The 17,265-nt window shown below is 40.6% G+C and overlaps 2 protein-coding genes across 4 annotated transcripts in view; one reads left to right on the top strand and one right to left on the bottom strand.

The window, feature by feature from the left end:
• Positions 1–14,602: 14,602 nt before the first annotated feature.
• Positions 14,603–17,265, bottom strand: part of LOC134203446 (exportin-7) — a 55,118-nt gene continuing 52,455 nt past the window's right edge. Inside the window, exon 12 of one of the 3 annotated variants that reach the window (XM_062678333.1) lies at positions 14,603–14,644. In XM_062678333.1, the coding sequence (XP_062534317.1) occupies positions 14,624–14,644 (21 nt within the window). In that variant the 3' untranslated portion in view covers positions 14,603–14,623. Of the gene's footprint in view, positions 14,645–15,965; positions 16,964–17,265 lie in introns of those variants that run through there. The other 2 variants (XM_062678338.1, XM_062678326.1) reach the window with 2 other exon arrangements.
• LOC134203467 (cathepsin B-like) lies at positions 14,828–15,941 on the top strand. The gene has a single exon (XM_062678344.1). The coding sequence runs from the start codon at positions 14,843–14,845 to the stop codon at positions 15,920–15,922; it is 1,080 nt and encodes a 359-aa protein (XP_062534328.1). The 5' UTR covers positions 14,828–14,842; the 3' UTR covers positions 15,923–15,941.

Here is a 17,265-nt window from a genome sequence, read left to right as displayed (position 1 = left end):
TTACCTGCATACATGCCATGTGATAAATAGCTCTTCCTATAACGATGCAAACCAAAATTTTTACTATTCACCCATGCAACATCTTTGTGAAGGTTGTCCTATTTGCCGCTGCAGTTTGAACCAATTTTATGATGAATTTATTAAGAATTAAAACTTACGGAAAAATGGTTGAAAATTACATCAGACCCAATTTTTACGGCTTCGTTTGATATTTTGGATAGTAATAGCTATTCGCTCGGTCTCAAAACCAAAATATTAGCTCAGGTACATTATTTTATTTAGAAGAAAACTTGTGCATGGTTAACACACGCCTAATTAGTGTTTTAATCTCAATATAGCCTACTGTTCATTTTACCACCCTTGTTCATTTTAGCAGCTTTTCCCCTTTCCTCAATTTCATCCAATAGAGTAATTTTGGGCGATAATTAAGCAGAAACTGAAGATGAAGGAAGCGGTTATTTATATGAAACTAGCTGTATGTACCCGGCCTTGCTCGGAGTTGCCAGTTTAATTCGCAGTTTTTTCACAATCGGAAAATGAGTAAACCAATTGGTCAAAAGGATAATTGTGTTTTCTTATTGATACTTCATCATTTGATTAAAAGAAGGCAGATTACATTTGAAAACATTGACTGATTTTGAAAAAGGGATCAAACCCAAAATCGCCTTATTTGGGCAAACGTTTATTTCTAAAGAAGGAAAAACATACACCGATGCCTTATTCCGGTAAAAACGTCTATTTTTAAAGAAATGATCACATTTACCATCCAGAAGGAAACACTTTAATCATTGCTTTTCACTGGACAAACCATGATTTCGATGAAGTGTTGAGTTGATCGATAACTAAACAATACAACTCCCCCACACCCTCCCCTTTTCCATCCTTAACCCACTATCGTCGTCTCCTTAATATGAAGAATGTGTGATCCAAATTTGACTGAAATCGGCTAAAGGGAGATCACAAGTTACACTGAGGTGATTGAGAGCTGAACAGTGCCAGTCCCTCCACAACCATCCCGTTTTCAAAATATCATCATATCGATCGTTAATCATTAATCATACACATAGTGTGTCAACATTTAATCACGATCGGTAATCGTTAATCATACTCCAACGGTTTTTTTTTCATTATTCATAATCGTTAATCATTGTCAAAAATGAATTTAATCGTTAATCATTATCAGTCATCATTGTCAAAAATTAATAAATCATTAATCATAATCTTTAGAGTTGAATGATTTATTCATTTATTCTAGTTGGAATTGGTCCTGGGGGTTGGGAGTTACACTGAATTGCTCGTTTTCTAAAGGCAACCCCTTCCCCTTTACCCTCCCTCTTTTCTCAACGACCATTTCACCCCCTTTGTTATCTTCTCCTTGGGATAGAGAATGTGTATACCAAATTTGATTGAAATCGGTACAGGGGTTCAGAAGTTACACTAAATTGCCCGTTTTCTGAACAATACCCCTCCCTCCAGACCCCTTTCCCCCTTGTCCAAATTACCCTCCCGTACGATCGGCTCCTCATAGTGAATATATGTACAAAATTTGATTGGAATCGGTCCTGGGGGTTGGGAGTTACACTGAGTTGCTCGTTTTCCAAAGACAACACCTCCCCCTATACCCTCCCCTTTTTCCCAATGACCATCCCACCACCTTTGTTATCTTTTCCTTATGATGTAGAATGTGTGTATCAAATTTGGTTGAAATCGGTACAGGGGTTTATAATTTACTTTGAATTTCCCGTTTTCTAAACTAAACCCCTCCCTCCAGACCCCTCCCCCTTTCACAAATTCCTCTCCATATGATTGCCTCCTCGTAGTAAATATGTGTACAACATTTGGTTGAAATCGGTCCTGGGAGTTGAAAGTTACACAGAATTGTTTGTTTTCTGAACAAAACCCCTCCCACCACCCCTCCCCCTTTTCTACATGACCATCCCACCCCTTTGCTAACTTCCCCTGAGGATAGAGAATGTCTGTATCAAATTTGGTTGAAATCGGGCAAGTGATTCAGAAGTAGTTAGCGAACATACATACATAGATTGGTTTTTATATATAAAACACAGTTCAACAAGATTTTGTCCCTAACACCAAATAATGTGTCCCTAGTAGATTTTGGCTCGCTGAATCCGAATCTGACTTCAGATTTGCTCTAACACGTCGAGATTTTGAGATATACCCCAGTAAATATCGTAAAATCAATGATTTTGAGCATTTTGGAACAGCCATCGTTAACCATATAGAAAGAATTACTAGTCAATCAAGGTCCAAAATGGATCACAAACATCTAATCTTCCGAAATGTCGTGCATTTTGAGCAAGTGAAACATAATAAGTGTGATTTATCTACAATTTTAGTAAGTGAAAGTTATTTAAAAATATGTTTTATGCAAGTCACCTTCGAAAAATTGTATACAAGCCTGGCTATTTTCTATGCACGGTTTTGAGAGGAAAGTAACAAGAATTCAATATAATAGTTTGTTCAAGCAAAAAAATAATATGTTTTCATTGAAGTAAGTTCTATTAAATGTAAATATGATATTGTATTTCCTCTGACGCGATAAATTTTCAATAATTGTTCAAGTGATATGGTGGTGTATTTACTGTCAATTGAAGCTCCTTTATAATGTTCATTCGAATAAAGCATAAATAAAGTACGAGAACTGTACGCAGTTCTATATATTTTGATTATTCCTGCTATTTATGACCATTCCAATATTCCTATGATAGAAATTTGGGCGGAAAACTATCAATTCGCAAAATCAATCAACGAATCGATAAGTTGCATTCGATCGTTCTTGTATATGATTGCATACAAGCTGAAGCGACGTTGACGGCTACGCAACAGAAACCGGAAAACGGTCAACAACCTACTCGTGCGTGGGGTACTTTTCATTTGATTTGCGTTGAAAATGCTGCGTGGATGTTGAAATAATCCCAATGCAATTTCTTTTATCTATGGCCAGCTTATAACAGTGATTCGGGAAAAAGGGCACTAGTTTTATCAAGCTTTGTTATGTGCTAAGACGCAAAGTTATGCGCCAGAAAAAAACTTGGGCTCCGCTCCACTTGTGTGCTGTTCAACATGTTACAGTTACCCGAGCATATGGTTGAATGATCCGCCAATTCTGCACTCTGATATTTCTCTAATTTATCAAAACAACGGCATGAATGAGAAAATTTACGATGAAGTTACAAAATGTTTAAGTATCAACTTATTTTCCTAGTGCTTGAATGTATTTTATTTGTCAATGTGGCTTGAATCCTCTGGTAGGGGATCTAGTAGAGGATTTGAATTTGTTGCACGCGCCACGCCGCCGAATTTCGTACTTCACGCTGATGATTGGCCAACACAAAAATCACAGTATGCTGTGCGTTTGCATCTGCCGAACCAAGGCAACCTATCAGGCATCAATTAAATAGCTATTATAGGGGGAATGACGACTTTGGCAGGTTTTGTTCTATTATTGGCAGGGGGTTTTTTATGTCTGACTATGCTCAAATTTGGCCTAAACATTCTTTCCATATCAAAGAACATTGTGGCCAAATTTCATAAAATTTGGTCGACCATACCCCCCTGCCAATAATAGAACAAAGCCGTCTTCCCCCTACCTTTAGCAGATTTGTTTGCTTTTATTTCTCTCACTTTTACCCGCATTGGCGTTTTAACTGTTAGATCATCCTAGATCTTCTTGGCTACATGATGTAATAATGGTAACTTGGCTTCTAAAGCTGAAGCACGAAGGAGGTACGTGACCTTGGTAGGTTTGAAGAAATCCTAGCGTGCAAATTTATGACGAATGTTCAGTATCGGATTTTTAAGAATTAAACGTTAAATCGCACATTGGAAATTATATTACTCAAATGTCCAGGGAAAAAAGAGGAATAATAATAAAATAAATTAGCAATGATTTGTCATAAATTAAAGAATTTTGTAGAACAACGACTTTTATGCGAAACATTGTTTTTATGCACCTAAAAGCCCGAAAATCACTTTTACATGGTCAAAACGTGAACAGAACGAATCGCAATGTTCACAAGACTTGTAGAGCACACCAAAAGCTTCTATATAGAGGTTGTTGCAATAGTTTTCGGCGTTTATATCTCTTGTTAGATTTTTTTCAAAATCGAAAATAGCCCAAAAACACTAAATTGACTTGAGCCACCTCGAAATTTTATCCGAATTAGCTGAAAATTTGACAGGAGGCTTATTTTAGCATAAGAATTGTGATTCTGAGTTGACTGGTTGAATTTCTGATACATTTTGAAAACATGAAGAGGTCTAGTATGTATGCGTGTATTTATCCTAGTATGTCTAGTATGTATGCGTGTATTTATTGAGTCTTGCTCTACATACGGCTCCATGCAATATTACAGTCGAATTTAATTACCAATCTGCTTTCAATGAACTGCTGTGTGAAGGGCAAAAAACGACACTTACGCGAAGCCCGCGGAATAGAGAGAATCTCCTTTCAACAATGTAATCCAACAGATCAATAAATAGATTCGCAACATTTTTTGAGCTTTTCAAGAGATGTTTTTTTTAGGAAGGGAGCGTCAAATCCATTACAACTGTGGGGAAGTGTACCCATCTACATGGGTATTCCAAAAAGAATTTCTGAAGGAATTCGTGATGAAATTGTCAGAATTAATAGTAGGAGAGTTTTTGTAGAATCTCCAGAAAAATTGGTTTCATTTGTGGAGGTTTTCTAAAGGAATTCCTGGAGAAATTCGATCGAGTTCCTGACGGAATGTTTGAAGGTATACTAGAATGAGTTTCTTGATGACTCACCGAATAAATTCCTGAATAGATTTCCTAAAGAATTATTTAAGGTATTTACAAAAAAAAATCTGTAGAAATTTTCAAAGGAACTCCTGCAGTAAGTTCCTAAGGAATTCTTGAGAATATTCGAATATCCGCAATCTCGATATTTTGGGAGTTTTTCTTGGCATATGTAGTTTTGCTTCTAGAGTCAAAACTGAATTTGTACAACTGTCCGGATTTTTTTAGAAAATTCCTGGAGAAAATAAAAATTTCTATGTAAATTCCAATAGCTGTTTGGAAAATCCATTTAAAATTGCTTCGAATATTCCTTCAAAAACTCTTTTAAAAATCCTGTTCGAAAATCTTTTTAGGTTCTTTTTTGGTTATTCCTTCATCAATTGAGTTGGCAATTCCTCCAGGAATATCTTCGAAAATCTCTTTAGAAAAGCCACCAGGAATTAATTTGGACATTCATTCAGGGATTTTTTCAGAAATTCCTCCGGAAAGGCATTTGTAATATTTTTAGAAATTCTTCTGGAACTTCCTCTAGGAAAATTTTGGAAAATTCCTTCAGTAAACCATACAAAATTACTGCACGAATAGTTCCGGAAAGAATTCGAATTTGAAGAAATTTCTAATGGAATTTTCGAAGAAATTTCTAAAGGTATTTGAGTTTTAAACTTATTTTCAATTAAAAAACCCAGATTAATCCACCTAGCGGTGAAAATGCCTTTCTCGTGCGGTATTTTGGGCATTACTTCTGAGTCCATCGTCAGAACCGGCCAATTTTCAATAGGAAATAATGCAGGCATTGCAAACCATCCCATCATTCGATCTTTTGAGCAAAGATACTGATGAAATAATGGGATATCGATCTTAGCTATCTATCCGCTCAGTAAACAAAGCGTCATGTTCGTCATGGAGAAACATTTTTTCACAGCTTTTGTTGTAGCAACACCTTCGCAACGCGAACAAACCCCGAGCCGCGCTGGCTATCCGGATCATCATCGAACGCTCAAATGATAATATCTTTCCAGAGTGCTCTTTGATTAGGGATAATATCTTTGCACAAGCAAAGATAATATCCGGTGCTCAGATGATATTGCAATGCCTGAAATAATGAGACGAGATTCTGCGTCGAATGCAACCTGTTGCGAGGAAATCGGTTTAGGGTAAGTGCATTAAACGTGAACTAGACTTTTTTACGCGCTTTTTTATGAGAAAAAGTATTTTGGCCATAACTACCAAGCCCATTGTCCGATCCGGTCAATTTTCAATAGGAAACACCAACGATCAGTCGAAGCGGAAAGTGGCGTTCTCCGGCTGAGCGGTCTTCTCGTAAATCTCGATGAAGTGCCAGGTGACGATAAGGCTTCACCGGCGGATTGGTAGTCGAAGAAGGTGGTGTAGCTGGGACCGGTTGAAGGAGTCAACGACGCTGGTCCTCTTTAGACGGCTTGGAAAATGGCGACGGGATTTCTTGCCGACTGAAGGCGATTGGACGACGCCGATGTCGAACCTTCTGGGACTCCAGTACCAGTTTTCTGGATCCCTGGCCTGGATGCACGCTCGTTCTCGACCACTTCCGGTTTCTTTGCCGTCCTGACCGTTGGCTCACTGGTGAACTGCCAAAAGAATAAAGAAAAAGGCCCGCTTTGTGGACCTGCCTCCTGAATTAGTCCCCTGTGACGTCATATATCGCTAATTTAAGCCTCACATAGCAACACTAGCATTAATTACCTTTTTCTTTTACACTCTTTTTTACGGTTTCACAGCTTTTGAGGTTCGGTTTTTTCTATAACCGTTTGGTGATTTAGCTATATTTGTATAAACTTTAGTTTGATTTTAGGTTGCATGATATTTTTAACAATAGGTTTAAGAACTAACACATGTTTATACTAACCAATTAGCACAAAACTAACGCTTAACACTGCTAGCTAATTTATTAACCCGTACTAACATTGGGTCTTTTGATCGCTTATAAAACAAAGAAACAATTACACTTATTATTTAGCACTTCCACTACAAAGACTTTACAATAACCTTCTACAATAACTCGAATTGAACGCGCACTACTATTCACTATGAATTTTCCAGGCAAAAAGAGGCTTGGTCCTATTAGGACCAGCCTTTTAAAGAATTTTCCCGATTTCCGACGGAGCCGAAGCATCAAAAATCGCTTATGAGTAAATCATAGCCGATTTTTGACAGCAATGCTCATGATATTGGTGCTTACCCCAATTTCGACTTGTGACTCCACCTATGAGTGAGTAACACCATCAAACTCCCGGCGAGTTATGTTACGCCTTAAGAGTGTCGTTTACAATGCTCAAAAATGATCTCCCAAGCTATGTGTATATAGTGAGTGGGGCAGAGCTCTCACACTCATCAAGCCACTGAGTGCCGACATTGTCCCATAGTCGTATTAGTGGGTGTGTATTTTTTTATAAAGGGCGTAGTGGTTAGTATTTGAGGGAAAAGAGATGTCGGACTTGTGGCAGGGCCAGCAAACAACTATTGGAACCAAGCAATGGTTACATCCTGTCCGACTCTGCCAGTGTCATTTCCGCACTCCAGAGCGACGAGCCTAAGCACCCCTGCATCCAAAGTATCTTGGCGACCATGCTCCCGAACACGACTCTCGCAGGGTGCCTGGAAACATCACGGCAGATCTCCTCGCCGGAGACGGATATCAGGGCCAGCGTTTTAGGTCATCCGTCCCGTTTGGTGACGTAAAAACCTGAATAAGGAAAGCTGTACGAGAAAACTGAGAAATTTCCTGATACCTTCGGAAAATGAAGGGGACCACATCGGCTATCCAACCTCAAAGAACAGCAAATCATCTCCCGGCTCCAAACCGGACACACACGGCTCTCGCATAACTTCAACGGGAGCCTTTTCCATACAACCTGCGACATCTGTGATGTTCGCAACACCGTGGAACATTATGTCTGTCGATGCCCCAAATATCAGGCTCTCAGGGATATCTGCTAGCATCGACCTCATCACTTTCTTAAAAGATGGGGACCTATACAAACTAATTGAACGGCTTCATTGGGACTCCGAGATCAATCTTGGGAGCAAATTCCCATAACTCGAGGCTTTCGGGTATTCCATGGTTAACCCAAGGCTATACTGCCGCTGACCGCAAGACGAGCACATCTGTATATGGGCCTCCAGTCCCCACCCACTGAATCCCTCGCAACATTAACCTCCGATTTCAACAAGGTCAGCTGGGGGGCATCGCACTCCCTCAATTCCATTACTGTCGCCTCACTCGCTTAGCCATTAATTCCCTGGTCTGTTTACTGCAGCCATGCAAGAGCGAATATGCAGATTTCAACAATTTCAGTGATCTAGAGCTGTTATCCAGCGTTCTGATATTGTTTACCTAATTCATTCTCCGGCATTCTGTATACTTGTTATTACGGAAATATTGGAACATTTTCGGAATTTCGCTTCCATTTCGAATTCGGATGGCCAGAGGGAATGAGAGGCTTGAACGCGACATTAGTGGCGAGTCTCCTGCTTCAAGCCATTTAAATTATTTCCGAAGAGCAACGTCACCTGGACCCTTTTTATTACTAAAAAAAGACTAGAAAACAGCCTCAAAGAGAGCCCCATTCTAACATAGCGAAATCAAACGCAGGTGGAACTCAAAAACGTTCAACTTTTGTGGTTTCACATCAGGATGAACAACCTCCGAGTGCTCCAATGTTCACACTTTCTGGCATCGTGGAGCTCATCCTCAACTTTTCGATGCTTCCGACCCCGTGAAGAACATGGTCAAAACTGTTCTTCCTATTCTGACTCCTCTCTTCTCTTGAAGCAGCTGGCTTCAAAAATGCCCCTCCTCGAGTCATTCGTATCCTTCGATGACTAATTTCGTCGATAAGGCTCATATGATTTCGATTCTACAGTGTAACTGTCGAAGTTCTTCTTCTTCTTGACATCCCCACACTGGGACAGAGCCGCCTCGCAGCTCAGTGTTCATTAAGCACTTCCACAGTTTTTAACTGCGAGGTTTCTTAGCCAGGTTACCATTTTTGCATTCGTATATCATGAGGCTAGCACGATGATACTTTTATGCCCAGGGAAGTCGAGACAATTTTCAAACCGAAAATTGCCTAGACCGGCACCGGGAATCGAACCCAGCCACCCTCAGCATGGTCTTGCTTTGTAGCCGCACGTCTTACCGCACGGCTAAGGAGGGCCCCACTGTCGAAGTATTCTTCCAAAATTAGATATTTTTAAATTTTTAGTTAACAAATTACAATGCGATGTTTTTGCTTTATGTGAAACATGGCTAACACCAGATGTAAACCTTCATATTCCCGATTCTAAACTCATTCGCCGCGATCGGGCAAATCCATATGGAGGGGTGCTTTTAGGGATAAAAAAACAACACTCCTTCTATAGGGTCGATTTTGCTCCGATGTCAGGCACCGAAGCTGTCGCATGTCAGGTGACTATTCGAGGAAAAGACCTCAGTATCGCCTCGACATATCTTCCTCCAAACACCGCGATATCTCGTAGAGATCTCTCGCACATCTGTTCGGTTATGCCCGAGCCACGGTTGTTCCTGGGAGATTTTACCTCCCACGGAACAGGCTGGGGGGAACTGTACGACGACAACCGTTCATCAATGATATACGACATCTGCGACGACTTTAATATGTCAATTCTGAATACAGGAGAAGTTACACGAGTGGCTCCTCCAGCAAGAGATAGCCGTCTAGATCTATCCATTTGTTCGAGCTCATTATCGTTGGACTGTACTTGGAAGGTGGTCCAAGATCCCCATTGTAGTGATCATTTGCCGATCGAAGTTTTAATTTCCAATGGATATAATCGTGTAATCCGCTTCTATCGACCTCTCATATGACCTCACAAAGCACACAAAGCCAGTTCAAGAAGCTGGTCAAAGTGAAGAAACGTGGATATTGTCGCACTTTTGTTGAAGGTTTATCGCGCGAGACCTCAATGAAAACTCTGTGGACCGCCGGGAGTAGAATGCGCAACGCGTCGTCCGTAAACGAAGATCGTGAAAGCTCGTCGCGGTGGATACTCGATTTTGCAAAGAAAGTTTTTCCGGATTCGGTGCCGGTGAAGCAAGTGTCACGTGATGCTTTTGCTGACAGGGATGATATAGATCGGCCCTCTTCGATGATTGAATTTTCGCTTGCTCTCCTTTCATGTAACAATTCTGCTCCAGGGATGGATAGAATCAGGTTCAATTTGCTCAAAAACCTCCCAGTTACTGGAGTGCAACATTGTTCCGGATGATTGGAGGCAAGTGAAGGTGATAGCCATCCAAAAGCCTGGAAAACCCGCGTCGGATTGTAATTCGTATCGCCCCATCGCGATGTTGTCCTGTCTTCGGAAGCTGTTGGAGAAGATGATTCTCTTCCGGCTAGACGAATGGATTGAATCGAATGGTTTGTTGTCAGATACACAATTTGGTTTTCGTAGGGGTAAGGGAACGAACGACTGTCTTGCGTTGCTTTCTTCAGAAATTCAGCTTACCTTCGCTAAAAAGAGCAAATGGGCTTAGTGTTTTTGGACATTAAGGGGGCTTTTGATTCAGTTTGCGTCGATGTCTTATGCGACAAACTCCACGAGTGTGAACTTTCACCAATTTTAAACACCTATTTGTACAATTTGTTGTCAGAGAAGCGTTTTACGTCAGAGACATTGATAAATGTCTCATGCCAAATTGCTCGTTGAGACAGCTTGCAGATGATTGTGTTGTATCCGTTTCGGGGCCAACAACAGTTGATCTGCAAGGACCATTGTAAGATACTTTGGACAATTTGTCTACTTGGGCCTTAAAGCTGGGTATCGAATTCTCTCCGGAGAAAACTGAGATGGTTGTCTTTTCAAAAAAACTTGAGCCGGCAAAGTTCCCGCTCCAAAAAAACTTGAGCCGGCAAAGTTCCCGCTCCAACTGTTGGGTAAGGCAATCACTCATAGCATGTCTTCTAAATACCTCGGGGTCTGGCTCGACTCGAAATGTACCTTTGGGAAGCACATCGTGTATCTGACACAAAAATGCCAGAAAAGAATCAACTTTATGCGAACGATAACGGGAACTTGGTGGGGAGCGCATCCCGAAGATCTCACGTTGTACCGAACAACCATTCTGTCCATTCTCGAATACGGTAGTTTCTGCGATTGTGATCTTAGTCTGCCTACCCCCTTGTCTGTCGTACCCCATATCGAATGTCTTCCTCTTGTTGTCCATTTCAATGTCTGTCGTTAACCCCCTTTGTATGTCTTCTTCTCATTGTTGTTTCCCAAAAAAAATGTTTGTTCCGTTACAGATGTGGTGTGGTAGGGAGGGATTGAATATAAATCCATGTAAAACTACTATTATACCATTCACCAGAAGGAAAAACATTCGATTAGGAAATATAAAAATGAAAGGAACACTTTTGAAACTTTCAAATACGGTTAAATATCTTGGAGTTACACTTGACAGGAAGCTCAACTGGATGGAATGCACATCTGGAGCAAGCAATTAACAAAGCGATAAATGCTCTTTGGATATGTAAACGAACGTTTGGTAAGCAATGGGGCCTGAAGCCGAAGATGATTCACTGGATTTACTCGGCAATTGTAAGACCCAGAATTACCTATGCTTCATTGGTATGGTGGCCAAAAACAAAGGAGAAAATTGCGCAAAAAAAGCTTAACAGAGTTCAACGATTAGCAACTATCTCAACAACTGGTGCAATGAGAAGTACACCATCCAAGGCGTTGGATTGCTTACTTTTTGTACTTCCTTTACATCAATTCATCCAATTAGAAGCCGAAAAGAGTGCTCTAAAGATTCGACGATCAATGAACCTCTTGGAAGGTGACCTTACAGGTCATCTGAGTATTCTAAATACGATTAAAATAAACCCACTAGTAATAAATAATGAAGACTGGATGGGTAAAAAATATAACTTTGAGCGTTTATTCCAGGTAATAAATCCTGGGCGTACTTCTTGGGAAAACGGCGGTCCAAATCTACGATCAGGATCAATAGTTTTCTACACAGATGGTTCGAGGCTGAATAACCAAGCAGGAGCCGGGGTGGCTGGCCCAGGGGCAGCAATCTCAATACCCATGGGTAAGTGGCCCACTGTGTTACAAGCTTTTTTGGAATGCTCTAATTTGTGTTTGCGACGCAAATACAGGCATTCAAATATCTGCATTATGTCGGACAGTCAAGCCGCTTTGAATGCCTTGAAGTCAGCGACATGTACTTCTAAACACGTCTGGGAATGTATAAATTCCCTTCAAAACTTGTCTTGTTGTAATCAAGTCACTTTATATTGGGTTCCTGGCCACTGTGGAATTGATGGGAACGAGAGAGCCGATAAATTGGCAAAACTCGGATCATCAAACAGTTTCTGTGGACCAGAACCTTTTTGTGCTTTATCGGCATGTGCTCTAAAAATGGAGCTGAAAATATGGATAACCTCAAAAGTAGAAACAAATTGGTAGTACACTCCAAATGCGAGGCAGTCCAAAAGGTTTATCATTCCAAATATTTCTGTAACCCGCAAAATCTTAGAACTTTCCAAAAAAGATCTTAGAACATATAACTGGTCATTGTCCGAGCCGTTATCACTTGAAGCAAATGAAAAAACTTCAAGATGATTCATGTCGATTCTGTGGCATGGATGAAGAAGACTCGGAACACATTTTATGCCATTGCCCGGCAATTGTCAACAAAAGAATAAAGTTCTTCAACAAAGGGCTATTAGAACCCTATGAAGTTTGGAGAACAACACCCAATCTGGTGATGCAGTTTATTAGAAATGTACTACCAGATTGGGAAAAGGCTACCAGTCACATATGACGGTCATTCTGAATAGTGGCTTGGCATCGTGATATAGCCATATTAAAAAGGGATCAATAGATCAAAAAACTGGTCGCATTGATAATGACACCCAACAAGGAAAAAAAAATACAGATGTAAAACATCGCCAAGAATGTCAACTATGTGAACATCACCAACCTAATTACTTAAGCACCCTAAATTGCTTTCCTTTCCTACTATATTATTGTATTCCCTAACCTCGACCAAACCGCGAGTCTTTTGTTTCCCCAAAACTAACATTATGTATAAGATTTAAAAAATAAATTGTTGAACTTGATTTCGGCTCCGTAACGTTTAGCCTCCAAAATAAACGAAAGATTAAAAAAAATGGTTTCTCCAACCGGATCGTTCAGCAGATCGAAGAAGTAGGCTTTCCGAGTCAACTTGAAAGACTCTGTTGAAAGCCACTCTGTAAAGAGATCCCAGTTGGTTTAACGAAGATTTCTAAAACGCAAGGTCGATACAGATTCGTCATCTGACACATGCCAATTCGTCAACTCGTTATTGATTCTGTGGGGCAGAGAATATTGTCTAATACTTTGCTCTATTAGATACCATAAAGGTTTGGCGATTGCCTATGTTAAATAACCCAAGTTCGGTACTACTTAAGTATTCCATCAAGCTTGAGCCTCTCAGATTGATATCCGGGCTACCCCAGATGATGTGAAGAACAAAGCATCACTACCGACAATTAGCGGAAGGTCTTTTGAAGTGCAATAAATGACAACTTGTTTGAAAGCATCCAGAGGGGTTGGTTTATCATGTGGTAAATAAATCGTTACCAGCTACATCAATTGTGACAGCACATACATCCCTGGTTGTTAGTTCAGAGACAAGTGTAGCAATGATAGCGTTGTTAACAAGAACACATGCACGCGGCATTGATCGAGAGTTTGCCATTTTATTACTGAAAGCAGCAAAAATCGTAGCTACCCTTGCGAAAATAGGGTTCCTGCACTTAAGTCACATGGGATTTGTCATTTTGCATTAGTCTACAAAGATCAAACGTTGCTGTTCTTTTATGCTGAAGATTGATTTGAGCTATCTTAACTATAGACATTGCGAATTTGGATAATACACTCCACAACTTCAACATTTATATGAAACCAAGTCGGTATCGTATTGAGAACGTCAAAGACGAAACACAGAGCACACTGTGAAAAACTCATAAAGCGAATCCATATAGGTGACAATTTGATGAAAAACTAAATAAAAACATACTCATAATACTTATTTATCCTCAAGTTAAGATTGTATAAAAGTAGCCGATTATCTCGGAGAAGCAAAAAGTCAGCTACGCCATAGCTCCGGTTAGCGCAGTTAGTGCGGTAAGATTCGCAGCTACAAGGCAAGACCATGCTGAAGGTGATAAAAATGGTAAATCGACTTCTTAGAAACCTCGCAGTTAATTAATAACTGGGGAAGAGCTTAATGAGGTCTCCAGTAGCCTTGGGGGCAAAGGCATAGGATTGCCAATCCGGAGATAACGAGTTCGAGTTTCGGTCCGGTCTAGGATCTTTTCGGGTGGAAAACATTCCGACTCCCTGGACATAGTGTATCCATTGTATTTGCCACACAAGATACATACTCATGCAATGGCGGGCATAGAAAAGCTTTCAATTAATAACTGTGAAAATGCTAATAGAATTCTAAGTTGAAAAGCCGGTCAAGTTCCAGTTGGAATGTAGAAAGCCATAGACGAAGTAGAAGAAGAAGAAGAAGAAGAAGGAAGAGCGTTATGAATACTAAGCTAAGGGCGGCAATGTCCCACTGGGGGATGTAACGCCAATGAAGAAGAGACATCATCAATAAACCTTTTCGAATATTTGCAAAATTTTAATTGCGTACTTCATACAATCGAAGAAAAAAATACTTACGATATGCACGGTCAAACATAGCGTCAACTTGTCTAACTTCCTGGGAGCGGACTGTATGTTTGTTAAACATGCCTGATCGTGTGTATGCGGGGTTACGCCTTTTCTTTCCTCACAGCCTGGCTGATGATGTCTACAAAAACAAAAATAAAATGTGAATGAGTATCCTCACCCGCTGTAGAAATCGGTACACACTTCAAGAGAAAGAAACTGCCAACCATCCATTTCGTCTTATCTCCACTGGCAGTGCATTGCACCATAATTTAGACTATAGTACCGCAGATATGCTGATCTTCGCAATTATGAACGCTAATCGCACCGCACACCATTCATGATCAATCCAAACGATCGATCATATGTGCACAAACAACCGTTTCAGTTTCGCTACGGATACGGACGGGCAATGATTAAACTTAGAACGCTCTTGATCGCTGCCGCGATAATCGGCAGCGCCATCGCCTCCAGGTTTCAACGCATGGGAGACGATCCCTTCAACGACGGTTTTCTGGCGCAAGTACAGCGACATGCCAAAACCTGGACCCCGGACTCAACCTTCCGCGATGGGATACGATACGAAAACTTTCAGAACATGAAGGGCATCTTCGAGAGTAAGATCGGCTTCCGGTTGCCAATGAAAAGACACGACACTGCCTACAGAATGGATATCCCGGATCATTTTGATGCGAGAGAGAAGTGGCCGTTCTGCACATCGATTTCCACTATCAAGAACCAGGGACTGTGCGGCGCATGTTGGGCTGTGGCGGCAGTTAGTGTGATGTCCGATCGGCTGTGTATCCACTCGGAGGGGAAGTACGATTTGGAACTGGCTGCAGAGGACCTGATGGGATGCTGTAAGGATTGCGGTAATGGATGCAACGGGGGCTTTTTGGACGGGACTTCGTTCCAGTACTGGGTGGATGTCGGACTGGTCAGCGGTGCGGCGTACAACAGCACGGATGGATGCAAACCGTATCCGTTCAAGCCATGCCTGTATCCATTCGAGGAATGTCAACCGGAGAAAACTCCCACGTGTTCGCATCGTTGCACTGAAGGGTATGACGGGTCGTACCGCAGGGACAAGTACTACGGATCGGCAGCGTACAAGCTCCCGAATGACGAACGCATGATTCAGCTGGAGATTATGACCAATGGACCGGTAGAGACCGGGTTCTCGGTGTATCAGGATTTGTATCTGTACAAAAGTGGGGTGTACCAGCACGTGGTTGGAAAGGAAGTGGGGAAGCATGCAGTGAGACTGATTGGATGGGGAAAGGAACGTGGTGTGCCATATTGGTTGATAGCCAACTCTTACGGAGAGGATTGGGGCGAAAAAGGTTACTTCAAGTTCCTTCGCGGGTCTGATCACCTGGGAATTGAGTCGGTAGTGATTGCCGGACTACCCAAGGTGTAAAGGACCAGATTTCGGCATCAAGTTGAATTGGTTTCCGTAGCAATTCGTAAAAAATCTAATATCGGCTTTGTTTTATTTTCATTTCTGTTTTTTTTTTAATTTTCTTTTTTTTTTGTATGGATTCCTGCTTTGTTTTCACTGAACGCGCAATTTAGCAACAGCAATTCCCTAAAAACTACGTTCTCCCAATTCGTCTTATTCGCTCACATTGTTTACTAGATTTGTATCTAACGCCCACACAAAAATCCATTCGGAAATACAAACACCTCTACAACATTATTGGTTCGTTTCACAAAATTGTTTCGCATTATACAGTTCTTCTTCAACTTCTCGACGGTTTGCGAACCTGACCTCAATTCAGCCAAATTGAATTACATGTCCTCTTCACAGCAGCGAATTTTACATTAAATCTGTTGTTGCTTTGTTTGCGTGTTACTTAAGATCTATTTTCACGGACTTTTTTTCAGTTTCTTCTACATTAAACTTCATTTGTATAAACTTTTCTCTTTATTTTTGTAACAACGATTCTCTCTTCAAAAGAAAAGAAATCCATAATGCTGACTCTTAAGCCTTATCTTAATTATCTACCATTAATTCTGCTTATTTCTCGCTCTATTAACACGACTCTCAAATGCGCGCTGTTTATTTGGATATAAATAGTAAAATTCCTGGAGCAAAACGCTCCATTGTCCACGGCAATCATTCCACATATCATCATTCCTCGGGTACAACAATTTCTCTTTTTCGTAATAATCTAATCGGGCTTTTTAATTGTTTAGGAAAAGAATTTACCTAGTAGCTAGAAACGAAAAAAAGAGAATAATGACACAATGTTTGCAACTTTAATTTAAATATTGAGTTGTGTCTTTTGGGAGGATTGTGGAAAGGGAATCAAGAAAACATAAATATTCTTAGTGGATCAACATAAAAAAACGTCAACAAGTACGAATGAATTGTGTGATAGAAGTAGTATTTTAGAGTAGTCGTAACCGTAACTGCTTTCGCCTCGAATAATGTTTTCTTTTTTTTAATTTAGTCAAGCTGTTGGGGAAGAAACAAGAAAAAGAAAATAAGGATAAAGAAGAGCTCGTTGCAAAAATGAGAATAGTTAGTTGAGGTGGTTAATGGTGGAATATGAGTAAACCGTCTGAATGAGAATAGAAAAACATAAAATATATCCTAGCTATGTTTCAACTTAAGCCATTCTGGAATATTTAGCACAAAAATCTATTATCTGATCACCAAGAAGGTGTGGCGCCTGGCCTGGCATTCAGTGGCGGAATGAAAAATGCAGAAGCTATACGTAAAATGGGAGCCTGTTCCCATTGGATAGGTATCTTTGG

The sequence above is a fragment of the Armigeres subalbatus genome, chromosome 1 (genome assembly GCF_024139115.2).
Source record: "Armigeres subalbatus isolate Guangzhou_Male chromosome 1, GZ_Asu_2, whole genome shotgun sequence".
NCBI lineage: Eukaryota > Metazoa > Arthropoda > Insecta > Diptera > Culicidae > Armigeres > Armigeres subalbatus.
This window is presented reverse-complemented; position numbering and strand designations above follow the sequence as displayed.